Here is a 10,577-nt window from a genome sequence, read left to right as displayed (position 1 = left end):
TTTTTTTTATTGATATATAATATTATATAATTATTGTTGTACTGAAAATGAAAATAGAAACAAATTTAATGATTAGATAATTTTGATTGAGTCGCGAATTATGTCAGTGTCTTTAAAATATTTTGTGGCTCTACTCAAAATATACACGACTGTCCATCAACCACGATATTCATAAGATAAAATAATTTATGCATGATTTTGTCCACTAAACAGAATCGTTCTATTACACTCCAAAAATATTGCTCTAAAAAAAAAATTTAAGTTTTGAAGAGAATAATTTTTTTATGTGTAGAAAAAGATTTTAAAATATGTTAAAAATAAATAATTTTTATTTAAATAAATTACGCTATGTGAGACTCACTCTATACTTCTCTTATTTTTTGCAAAATTCACACAAAAGTTCCAAGAGTTATTTATTTATTTTTTGAATAAGTTCCAAGAGTTATTATATTCAATAAAATGTACAATAAAGTAAATGAATTAGTTATGAGAAATCATAGGTATAATGAATGGTGAATAAGTTGATAATTAAATACTAGTTTGGTAGGAAAACCAGAAAAAAAAATACATATATATTTAGAAGTATTTGACAAAAATATTATTTAATAGCGTTATGTTTTTTTTCTTTTTAAAAAATGATCAATATAATTTTATAATTGGATGAATATAATAAGAAAAATTTGTGGTTGGAGAATGAATTTGTCGATATATATATATCAAGAAATTTTTAAAATTATATTACTTGACTAGATATTATGCAAGTTTTAAAATTTATAATTTATATATTATAAATTATTCTTTAAAAAAATTAGAGTTAATATATTTTTATTACTTTTGTTTCCTATTTCAAACTCATATTTTAAATTTAATTAATAATATTATTTTTCAAATCAAAAACTAATCCCCTATTATATATCTATTTAAATATATAATATATTAAAATATCTTAAAATAATTCAAATTATAATAATTTTAAAAAAATAACTTAAATAATTAATTAAATCTCTATAAATAACTTCTTCTTTCTTTATGTTCTTTTTCAATGTGAACAGAACAAACCGTTCACTCCATTCCACTCTAAAAAAAAAAAAAATTCAAATCCAAAATCAGAGTAAATCCTAACAAAGATTGAAACTTTAGAGAGATGGAAGAGAAGAATGGCCATGTTAATCATCATCATCATCATTATCATCCTCTTTTGGGTGGTGAAAGAAGAAAAACCAGTTACAGCCATGGTTTATCTTCAGCTCAAATTGAGTCACTTTCAGCCATTTGTGAAGCTTTTATACCTCCAATTTCAATGGAAACTCTTAACAAAGAAAACCCATTTCAAAAATCACATCTTTATTACTACCAAGCTTCTGGGGCTCAATATCCAATTCAAGATGAGGTCAAAATTTCAAACTCACCAAAAAAAAAGTAGGATTTTTTTTTTAACTATGGTGGATTCTAGAATTCTCATTCTCTGTGTTTTTTTTTTTTTTTTTGGGATTGAGAAAACAGGTGGGACAGTTGGCTGTGACAAAGGCTCTGCCACAGGCTGTGAGTTTAGTGAGGACAGTACTAAAGATTCTGTCTTTCAGATTGGGAAGTTTGTTGCTTTGTGGGAAACTTTGTTTGGATTGGAAATGGCCATTTATTCATAAGTTTTGTGAAATTTCAGTGGGAAAGAGAGAACAAATTCTCAAGAATTGGTCTAAGGAAAAAACACTAATACCTCTAAGATTAGTGTTTGTTTTGATCAAACTTTTTTGCTTCTACACATTCTTCTCAAGGGTATATCTCTTTCTTTCCATTATCCAATTTTTATTTTATTTGATGTGCATTCTAAAATATGGTAAATAAATAAACCTTCCTTTTACAAAAATTACTAATTTATCTTTTTTACGACTAAAAAGTAATAATATGTGTAGACATAAATTATAAGTAAATTTATGCTATTTTGTAATTCGGTATAAGTATAGGTTAAGTGTCAAATTTGTTTGCAATTTGGATTGAAAATTTAGTATTTACTTTTGGTTTTTATAAATTTCTAATTTTTTTTAAAAAAAAATACTGTATTTTTTTACTATTGCTTTATAAAAAAAACCAGTATTTTTTTTGTACAAAACTCCGTAAAATTGTAAATTTTTTTCCAAAATATAATATTTTTTGTAAAATCTACTTTTTAAAATTACTTAATATTCTTTTTGTGGACTTGAAGGTTAGTGGAAAGGATAAATTAATTTTGTTACCGTATATTTCACTTCTTAAATAAATGTTACTTGAGTTTTTGATTTTATATATTTAAATATATTTTTCTCTTGTATTTATTTATTCTGCAAATTATATTATACCATTTAGATGAAATAATCTTGACTTAATTCACAATTAAAATAGTTGTTGTTAGGTTGGTTGGTTTATAGTGAATATGTAGGGTAATAATTTGTATTCCCTACTCTTGAAAGGGATTGAAAACCATTTATTTTTTAGCAAAGTCTAAGACTTTATTCATAATAGATTGAAATTATTAGTAGAGTAATTAATAATAACATTTTCTGGACAGTATTAACTTTTGTTTGTACCATTCAATTTCAAAGTTTCAATCTTTATCAATTTTTCTTTAATCTTTACTCCTATTCTAGGTTGATGAAAACTCACAAAACCCAACATGGGAAGCAATTGGTTATCACATAGACACCAAGAAAAATGTGACTAAAACTCATAAGGAGAGACCACTTGAAAATGGGGTCATTGAAACCATGTTGGAAACTGATTCCTCTCTCATTCAATCACTCAAACAAAAAGGACTTGAAGTTACCGAAGATCCCAACGACAATAGCGTTTACAAAATCAAATGTGACGTAGTTGTGATCGGTTCTGGCTCGGGTGGTGGAGTTGCAGCTGCAGTTCTAGCCAAGTCTGGCCAAAAAGTGATTGTGCTTGAGAAAGGGAACTACTTTGTTTCACAAGATTACTCTTCTTTAGAGGGCCCTTCAATGAGGGAAATGTATGAATCTAGTGGAATTTTATCAACTAAGGATGGAAAAGTCATGATATTATCAGGCTCAACTGTTGGTGGAGGTTCTGCGATTAACTGGTCTGCATCTATAAGAACACCGAGTAATGTTTTGCACGAGTGGTCAGTTGATCATAAGCTTCCATTTTTTGAAAGCTCTGAGTATCAATCCGCTATGGATGTTGTGTGTGAGAGAATTGGTGTTACTAACAATTGTACCGAAGAGGGTTTTCAAAATCAAATTCTTAGAAAAGGGTGTGAAAATCTTGGCCTAAAAGTTGATTCTGTTCCAAGAAACTCATCCCCGGATCATTATTGTGGTTCTTGCTGTTATGGTTGTCCAACAGGTGATAAAAAGGGAACTGATTCGACTTGGTTGGTTGATGCAGTTGAGTGTGGTGGCGCGGTGATCTTAACAGGATGCAAAGCCGAGAAACTTGTGTTGGAAAAGAATCCTAATAAGGGAATAACAAGAAAGAAATGTGTTGGAGTGATTGCAAATTGTTTAAACAACAAAATCACAAGGAAGCTGCAAATCGAATCGAAAGTAACAGTTTCAGCTTGTGGGGCTCTCTCAACTCCTCCTCTGCTGATCAACAGCGGTCTTAAGAATCAAAACATAGGCAAAAACCTTCACCTCCACCCTGTCCTCTTCACTTGGGGCTACTTCCCGGAAGAAAACACAGAATTCAAAGGCAAAATCAACGAAGGAGGAATCATTACTTCACTCCACCGAGTTGTTTCGGGGGAAAATACAACAAGGGCAATTATAGAAACACCTGCAATAGGACCTGCTTCATTTGCAGCATTGTTTCCTTGGATCTCAGGAGCTGACATGAAAGATAAGATGTTAAGATATTCAAGAACAGCTCACTTGTTTTCGCTTGTGAAAGATGAAGGTTCTGGAACTGTGAAAGAAGAAGGAATGATTGATTACAGATTGAGCAAAGTTGACAAAGACAATCTCCAAAGTGGGCTAAGGCAGGCATTGAGAATCTTGGTGTCAGCTGGTGCAGTTGAAGTGGGTACCTACAGAAGTGATGGGCAGAAAATAAAGTGCAAAGGGATTAAAGATAAAGAGTTTGAAGAGTTTTTGGACTCAGTTACTGCTGTTGGTGGTCCTAGCAGCAGAGGAGATTACTGGACCATTTACTGTTCAGCTCACCAAATGGGAAGTTGCAGAATGGGATCCAATGAAAAAGTTGGAGCTATTGATGAAAATGGTGAGAGTTGGGAAGCTGAAGGTTTGTTTGTTTGTGATGGGAGTGTTTTGCCAACAGCTATTGGGGTTAATCCAATGATTACTATTGAATCTACTGCTTATTGCATCTCTAAGAAGATTGCAGAGTCATTAAAAATGTAATCTTTATTGTGTTATTATGTGTATCTATTATTGATTGAGATAAAGTTATTATATAATTATTATGAGTGAGCATATATATTGTCATTGATTAAGATTTGCTTGTTTTAATCCAATAAACTCCCTCATCTATCTCTATTCATTGGCAACTTAATTTGTAGCTTAAATTATCAATAATAATACTTAAGTTATATTTCAAGACTATGGTTAAGTATAAAGTTATTATCAACATGTTATTTTCTTATTAATATATTTAAAATTTTACATTAATTTTTAAATAAAAACCAAAATTTAGTGACATTGACACCTCAAGAATTGTTACGTCACCATTGATTTAACAATTAATGACCAAATACATACAGAAATTTTAAAAATATAACTAAGTATTATTACCGTGAAAAATTAAATTAAAATATATAACACAAATAAATGTGACCTCATTACAATTCTTTTAAGCAAACTGAATAACTACAAAAACATAACTTTACTTTTCATTAATTCACCAAAATTTTCTTAATTTTTACAATCTCATAATCAGTGATGCTAAACACTTTCTTCTCAAAAATTAAAGTACGGATTATATGAATTATTATAGGTATATTTAATAATACTGATGCACGTTTCAAAATAATAATAATAATAATAATACTGATGCATGTCTTTTTTAAAAAAATAAAAAATAAAAAAAAAATCCTACAACCTCATCAATGTGCCAACAAAAAAGGGTCAATCATTACATTCTTTAACTACAGTTTTTATGACATTATAAAATTTTGTGCATTTATTATAAGATTTGACATACATCATATTCATAGCAAATTGATCATGTTGGTAGAGTTTAATTTTGAGCATAGTATACAGATTTGAGTCTTATCAATAAAGGAGGGAAAAAAAATAAGATCTGATGAGATTTGTGTATAAATTAATACCTACAACAGACCAAGAATGCAAAAAACTCTTCCAATGAAATTTGAGAAGAAAACATTATTGAGAATCATTGACAACTCTTGTTACAGTTTTCAGTAGACAAAATATTCTTCAATGCTTTCACAGCAAAAAAAGCACAGAAAGTGCAAATTAGTTTTGCCTCAAAAAGAATTATATATATGTATGATGAAATAAAATTATAATAAAGGAACCAGAATTATCACACTGATTATTTATATGCTGCTTTCACTGCTTTTTCAGCAGCATCGTCCAAATCCTCTGCTGTGATTAATGCCATACCACTTTCCTGCAAAACCGATTTATCAAAGTAAAATAATAAGCACTCATTACGTATAAATTTCGACCGTATAATTGTAAGTTTCTGACTTTACTACCTTCAGAATTCTCTTTCCTTGATCGACATTAGTGCCTTCGAGACGAACAACTACTGGTACTTTCAAAGAAACCTGGTGAGCAAGGCGCCACCCCCAGAGGAAGGGGAAAAAACGATATCAGTTAAGAAAACTAAAGAAAGAGTTGAAATTTACAGTGAGGTAAGAACAGAAATAGTTATGTAAGTCTCACGTGTTTAGCAGCGTTGACAATACCACTGGCTATTACATCACACTTCATAATTCCTCCAAATATGTTAACCAAAATCGCTTTCACCTTATCATCTGATGTCAAGATCTTAAATGCCTCAACCACCTGAAAGAAGAGTCTCAACATCAATTCAGAATTTAATGCAAACAGCTAATAATGCAAGAAGCAGTTTTCATAAGTGACCATTTCCTTTTTGTTTTTGGATTGAATTGCTACATTTAAGGGTCGCCTTTTTCAAATGAGAGGGGTTCAACCGTTCAAAGGTGGCCACGGATGTCACAAAAGCATTAAGAGCCAAAAAAAACAAAAACAAAAAATCTAGTATCATTAATTTACCTGGCCTTCAGAAGCATTCCCACCAACATCTAGAAAGTTAGCAGGAGTTCCCCCATGCAGTTTAATTATATCCATTGTAGCCATTGCTAGACCAGCCCCATTCACCATGCAGCCAATCTCCCCATCCAGTCCAATATAATTCAAATCTGCTTCGGCAGCAACAACCTGTCAAATGGTATCAACATCAAGAATTTAGTTCGATATCCCATTCTTTTTCCTTACCTATCATCCAACAGCTTAAAACTTATAGTCAGACCATATCCTCTACCCCTGAGGAGAAGAAATATACTTGGATACAAAAGAAGATTAAATTATAAAATAGAGGATAGGCAATAACAATACCTCCCGAGGATCCTCCTGTGTTGGATCACGTAAAGCAAATATTTCTTTCTGGCGAAATGCGGCATTATCGTCAAAATTCAACTTAGCATCAGCAGCTACCAGCTGGTTATCGGAAGTCTCAGCCAGCGGATTTATCTGACCATTAAATCCAGGTTAATTCTAAGATGTTGAAAAAAGGAAAGTTCTAAGTAACAGTTCTTCAGATCTGAAAGTTAAAACTCACTTCCAACAAAGTGCAATCGCTCTCACAAAACAACTTATATAGCTTCTTCACTTGTTCAATAGAATCTTTTCTGTCGGCACCTTTGGGAGCCAATCCATCCACTACCTTTGCAGCATCTTCATCTGTAATTCCCTTGAAAACATCAATGGGAACCTACCAATATGCGGTGAAATATAGAAATAGTAAGTTACAGCTTACAAATCTAAGAGAAGTTTACAGGACAATAAACATTTACACTATAAGATAACAACCTTGATAATCATATCTGGGAATTTCTCAGCAAGATCTTCAATGCTAGTTCCTCCTTTACTGCAAGCAATAATAAGCTGGGGAGAAAAAAAGAAGGAAACCATCTTTCAATAAAAAGTAAACTAAAATATTTCTGGTAAGAATGACCCATACACAAAACCAGCGATTCCAAAAAAACACAAATATTATATTTGGTTAAGAGAACATACCGGACCGGCAGTTTTTCTGTCCAGAGTGATGGCAAAGTACATTTCATTGACAAGTGACAACTTTTCGCATAAATAAACCTGTAAAAGGAAAAAGAAGAAACCAAAGGTATTGAATAAAAATTATATAATTGGTTAAAAATACATCTAAAACAACTTGGAGTGCTTAGAAACATTGAGAGGAGTGAAGCACAACCCATAAGGTTGAAGCAATAGAGCAGATACATAATTTCCAACAGTGTATTACATGATTGTTATTTCTCTCAGCAGTTGCTGTACAAGATTAAGTACAATATCCCAAGAGAAAGAATACGGATTATCATGATGGGCCTAATTAATTAGCTCCCACAATCAAAACTCAACTAAATGTAAATGAAGATATTATTTTATTTATGAGTAATAATATGTACACACACTTTTAACACCAAAACAGTATGCACAGCACACCTATGAGGCAAATTTTTCCAAGCAATCAAATACATTTAAGATGAATTCCACTAAGTTAAAAAGAATTACCACATAGGTGTGTAGAGTGTTTTGGTGCAAAAAGTGTGTGCACAATCATTACTCTTTATTAATTACTCAACTATGTATCTAGACGAGACATTTAGTTGATTAATTAAGAATGTAATCAACTGTCAAGTCAAGTCCTACATGTATAATAACAAGTTTATTCAAAATGTATACAACAAACATACTGAGATTGCTTATTGTCAACAATCAAGCACAGCCTTATACTATATAACTATCCAACCTTGCTAACAATTTTTCCCTGAGGACCAGTCTGTTTTGTTACAAGTATCTCCCCAAGCATCTTCCCTGCAATAGAAGAATTCAGTTACAAAAGGAAACCTTTAGAAAATAATAACTAAAAAAAAAAGATAGAAAACAGTGCCTGTGGGTGATGCACCCAGATAGTTTTTCAGTACATAAGGAGCTACAATCCACTTGAAGATTACCAAATGTATAAAACCACTATAGTTTTTTCGGAGAGATTTAACAAGTAGTTCATATTGCCAAGAAGACAAACACAAAACCAGCAAACATAGATACAATACAACAATCACGCACCAAAAGCAACAATTCAAAAGACAAAAAAAAACTAAAAGCAACAATTCAAACAGTATGAAGATATTCTTCAATACCAGCAATATCTGCAACCTGGTCCGTCTTGACAATGTGTACTCCACCCTTGAGACCATTCTTAAACGTTCCTAAACCTCTTCCACCAGCCAAAATTTGGCTTTTAACCACCAACTGCACCAAATACACATTACCATTGTTCCAGTTATTTCATAAGTTTATTTGCTAAGAAATAGATGGAAAAATAAAATAAAAATATGAACTTAAATACCTCATTGTCGTTAGGAAACACCTTCCGAATAGTCTCTTTCAATTCATCCAAAGAAGCGATTGCAGCACCTTTAGGCACGTTGACTCCATATTTCCCCATCAACTCAGCTCCCTGATTTCAAAATAAAAGACTCTCAGCAAGTAAGATCACGCAAATCATTCTTCACAGATAGAAAATAAGCAATTGTAACAATAAGATCTTTCGCGCAAAAACAATACAATTTCGATTTCAAATAGAAACAGTATTCGTGGAAACAACAAGACCTGATATTCGTGGATGTTGAGACGGCGAAGCTGTTGTTGTTGCCATTTGCCGGCGACGGAGAGAGAGCGAGAAACAAGCTTGTTGAAAAGTCCTCTCACCATATCTTTGGAGCTCAGAAACCCTAAAACCAGAGAGAGAGAAAGAGAGAGAGAGAGAGAGAGAGAGAGAGAGAATGGGTTTGCCGGAAGGAGAGGCGATCGGGAAAGGTCAAAGAGGAGTGAGATGAGATGGAATCCCTAACACTTTCTCTTTTCTTTTCTTATTTACACTTTTACCCTTCTATTTTTCGGTTATTATAACTTTGCCCAGTTTTCTTCAAATTATTTTCTGTTTAACCCCTCTTTGAGAAATTTTGCCTATTTCTTTCTTCTATTTATTATTTTATTTTATTTTTGTAGATACTGTCTAAATTTATTTTTTAAAATTTATATTTAACTCTTCTAGGGTTTGTTTGGCTTGTTGTATAAGGGCTTGTTTGATATATTGTATGTGTATTATGTATAATATTGTGTTGGATTGTATTATTATTAGTATTATTTATATAATATTTTTGTTTGATATTGGCTTGTAGTATTTAATATCAAGTCCAGGTCCGGTTCTAAGTTTAGGTATAGAGTTCTTGTGAGTTCGGGGCTGAGTTCAGGTCCGAGGTCGAATCTGGTTCTGGTTCTTGCTTCAGGTCAAGGGTCTAGGTTCAGGCCAAGACTCGGAACTGGGTCTAAGTCCAGCTTCGGCAATCGGCCTAAAATCCTTTCTAGATATTAGAATATAATTTAATACGGATAATTTATTATCTATTAAATAATATGATATTGCATATAATTTATGGTTGTAATTGTTAATACTATTGTTGGGAAATCTAACATACTATAAGAATGAATATTATTGTATAAATGTAGAATATAAATAATAAATTTAAAAAATAGAAAAAGAATATATTATTGTAGCTTGTTTTCAGTAATTTTTTAAATTAAAAAATTAATTTTTTTAAAAAAATGTAACTTGTGACTTGTGAGTGGTCTTAATCTCATGAAAAATGGCTCACAAAACAAGAAAAAGACAAGATTGCGACTTCTGATAATAAAATATCTTTTTAATACTTCTATTCTTAGCCGCCTACTGTTTTCAAACGACATTAATTTCATAATTTGACCAAGTTTACCCCTAAAAACGACAAGAAAAAAAATTGTAATAATAATCAGAAAAACGACAGCAACCTCAAAACGAATGAACAGTAAACGACAGCATAGAATATTCTTCTTGTATAATAAACAACAAAAACTCGTAAAAACGTACAAGTCTCATAAAAACGACGCAAAACATGAAAAACGACAATTACATTTCCTTTGTTTAGGAATAAAAATCATATATATATATATTCCCTTTGTTATGTTATCAATAATTTTATTTAGGGCCAAACATAAGAATTTCGTTGCACACCGTGTCTAAACACGGGTTTAAGAATTCTGATGAACTTCGGTGCATTAGTACTTCAATCGTACCTTTTAATTATGTGGTCAATAAAACTCTTAAAGTAAGTTATTTTAAACCAAAACGAGAGAGAAAAAGAGAAAGTGAAGTTAAAAGGTAAACTTGGAACATTTTTCTTGGGAGAAATGTTACGGAGCACTGTAATATGCTAAACAGTAAATACTACGAGAAGTGATATACTGTTATTAATGCATTTTAATATTTGATCTTACATATTTTAATTT

At 31.4% G+C, this 10,577-nt stretch overlaps 2 protein-coding genes across 3 annotated transcripts; one reads left to right on the top strand and one right to left on the bottom strand.

The window, feature by feature from the left end:
• The first annotated feature begins 1,033 nt into the window (after positions 1-1,033).
• On the top strand, positions 1,034-4,433 carry LOC115712867 (long-chain-alcohol oxidase FAO2). Its single transcript, XM_030641272.2, has 3 exons — positions 1,034-1,390; positions 1,504-1,776; positions 2,625-4,433. The coding sequence occupies exons 1-3, from the start codon at positions 1,145-1,147 to the stop codon at positions 4,359-4,361; spliced, it is 2,256 nt and encodes a 751-aa protein (XP_030497132.2). The 5' UTR covers positions 1,034-1,144; the 3' UTR covers positions 4,362-4,433.
• An 871-nt stretch (positions 4,434-5,304) lies between these two features.
• Positions 5,305-9,345, bottom strand: LOC115712880 (succinate--CoA ligase [ADP-forming] subunit beta, mitochondrial). Of its 2 annotated transcripts, XM_061114715.1 has the most exons (13): positions 9,036-9,101; positions 8,862-9,003; positions 8,599-8,709; positions 8,390-8,501; positions 7,999-8,063; positions 7,248-7,325; positions 7,041-7,115; positions 6,790-6,942; positions 6,567-6,701; positions 6,225-6,389; positions 5,871-5,993; positions 5,681-5,752; positions 5,305-5,592 (listed from the first exon to the last, which is right to left on the bottom strand). In XM_061114715.1, the coding sequence occupies exons 2-13, from the start codon at positions 8,961-8,963 to the stop codon at positions 5,515-5,517; spliced, it is 1,269 nt and encodes a 422-aa protein (XP_060970698.1). In that variant the 5' UTR covers positions 8,964-9,003; positions 9,036-9,101; the 3' UTR covers positions 5,305-5,514. The 2 variants fall into 2 exon arrangements, with proteins under 2 accessions (XP_060970698.1, XP_030497153.1); XM_030641293.2 differs by having other exon boundaries at positions 8,862-9,345.
• Positions 9,346-10,577: the final 1,232 nt, after the last annotated feature.

The sequence above is a fragment of the Cannabis sativa genome, chromosome 4 (genome assembly GCF_029168945.1).
Source record: "Cannabis sativa cultivar Pink pepper isolate KNU-18-1 chromosome 4, ASM2916894v1, whole genome shotgun sequence".
NCBI classification, from domain to species: Eukaryota; Viridiplantae; Streptophyta; class Magnoliopsida; order Rosales; family Cannabaceae; genus Cannabis; species Cannabis sativa.
Note: the sequence above shows the minus strand (reverse complement) of the source record. Positions and strands in the feature narration are given on the sequence as shown.

Bases quoted from the DNA above. Each gene is read 5' to 3' on its own strand.
- LOC115712880 (XM_030641293.2), bottom strand. From the start codon at position 8,963: ATGGTGAGAGGACTTTTCAACAAGCTTGTTTCTCGCTCTCTCTCCGTC. The intron at 8,064-8,389 runs GTATTGAAGAAT...CTTCTATTGCAG, and splicing joins CCAGGTTGCAGATATTGCTG to GGAAGATGCTTGGGGAGATA. The intron at 5,593-5,680 runs GTAGTAAAGTCA...TCGGTTTTGCAG, and splicing joins AAGGAAAGAGAATTCTGAAG to GAAAGTGGTATGGCATTAAT.
- LOC115712867 (XM_030641272.2), top strand. From the start codon at position 1,145: ATGGAAGAGAAGAATGGCCATGTTAATCATCATCATCATCATTATCAT. The intron at 1,391-1,503 runs GTCAAAATTTCA...TTGAGAAAACAG, and splicing joins AATATCCAATTCAAGATGAG to GTGGGACAGTTGGCTGTGAC. The intron at 1,777-2,624 runs GTATATCTCTTT...CTCCTATTCTAG, and splicing joins TCTACACATTCTTCTCAAGG to GTTGATGAAAACTCACAAAA.